Source organism: Geospiza fortis, unplaced genomic scaffold (assembly GCF_000277835.1).
Source record: "Geospiza fortis unplaced genomic scaffold, GeoFor_1.0 scaffold5, whole genome shotgun sequence".
NCBI classification, from domain to species: domain Eukaryota; kingdom Metazoa; phylum Chordata; class Aves; order Passeriformes; family Thraupidae; genus Geospiza; species Geospiza fortis.
In genome coordinates this window covers 1389284-1390060 of record NW_005054421.1, presented here as the reverse complement: position 1 = coordinate 1390060, position 777 = coordinate 1389284, and the positions used below count along the sequence as shown (strand labels likewise).

At 65.3% G+C, this 777-nt stretch overlaps 1 protein-coding gene across 1 annotated transcript in view; it reads right to left on the bottom strand.

The window, feature by feature from the left end:
- Positions 1 to 549: 549 nt before the first annotated feature.
- Positions 550 to 777, bottom strand: part of PIGC (phosphatidylinositol glycan anchor biosynthesis class C) — a gene marked incomplete at its 5' end in the record, with an annotated part of 903 nt that continues 675 nt past the window's right edge. The window contains 1 exon segment of the mRNA XM_005431767.2: positions 550 to 777. This exon segment is cut by the window's right edge and continues 24 nt beyond it. Coding sequence (XP_005431824.2) covers positions 645 to 777 — 133 coding nt within the window.

Below are 777 nucleotides of genomic sequence, written 5' to 3'. Positions count from 1 at the left end.
TGGGGGCTGTGCTGAGCTCCATCCCTGGGCCTCGGCGTCCGGCCTTACAGCAAGGCCAGACCTGCCTCTGGAAAGGGGTGAGAGGTGAGAGGAAGGCGTGATGTCCCCTCATCCCCCCTCTCCCAAGGGATTTAGGGTAAGGGATTTAGGGTAACATGGCGTCTGGCAGTGATGGGAGGCTATTCTGGCACCCACACGGGCCAGGGGGCAGCTGACGAGGGCTCTGCCCTGTTCGTGCTCTGCCCTGCAGCTCCATCAGCTCCCACGACCTCACCCGGCCCTGCCCTGCAGCCCTCCCGGGCAGTGCCCGGTCCCCAGCACCCCCTGAGGGTCCTGGGGCTGACACTGTGGGGCACATCCCCTGTACCCCAGTGTGGGGCTGACACTCCATGGGACACATCCCCTGTACCCTAGTGTGGGGCTGCATGGCCAGAGCCAACCCCTCCCCTGCCCTCAGCCCTGCAGGGCTCAGCTCCTTCCTCCAGCACAGCCTGGCAAGTGAGGGCTGGAAGCGGATCCTGGGCGAACACAAGAGTGGCTGGTCCTTGCTGCCGTGTGAGACTTTATTGCCTCGGGCGTCCTCCCCCACAGGGCTGTCCCCCAGCCAGGACCCTCCACCGCTCACAGCAGAGGGTCCCCCATGGCTACATGAGGAACCTGGAGAGATCCTCCTTGATCTCAGCCTCGTCCCACGGCCCGTGGATGTTGTCCTTGAGCAGCTGGAGGCGGATGAGGCAGTAGGGGCAGAGGCAGGAGATGGCGAGCAGCAGGGAGGCG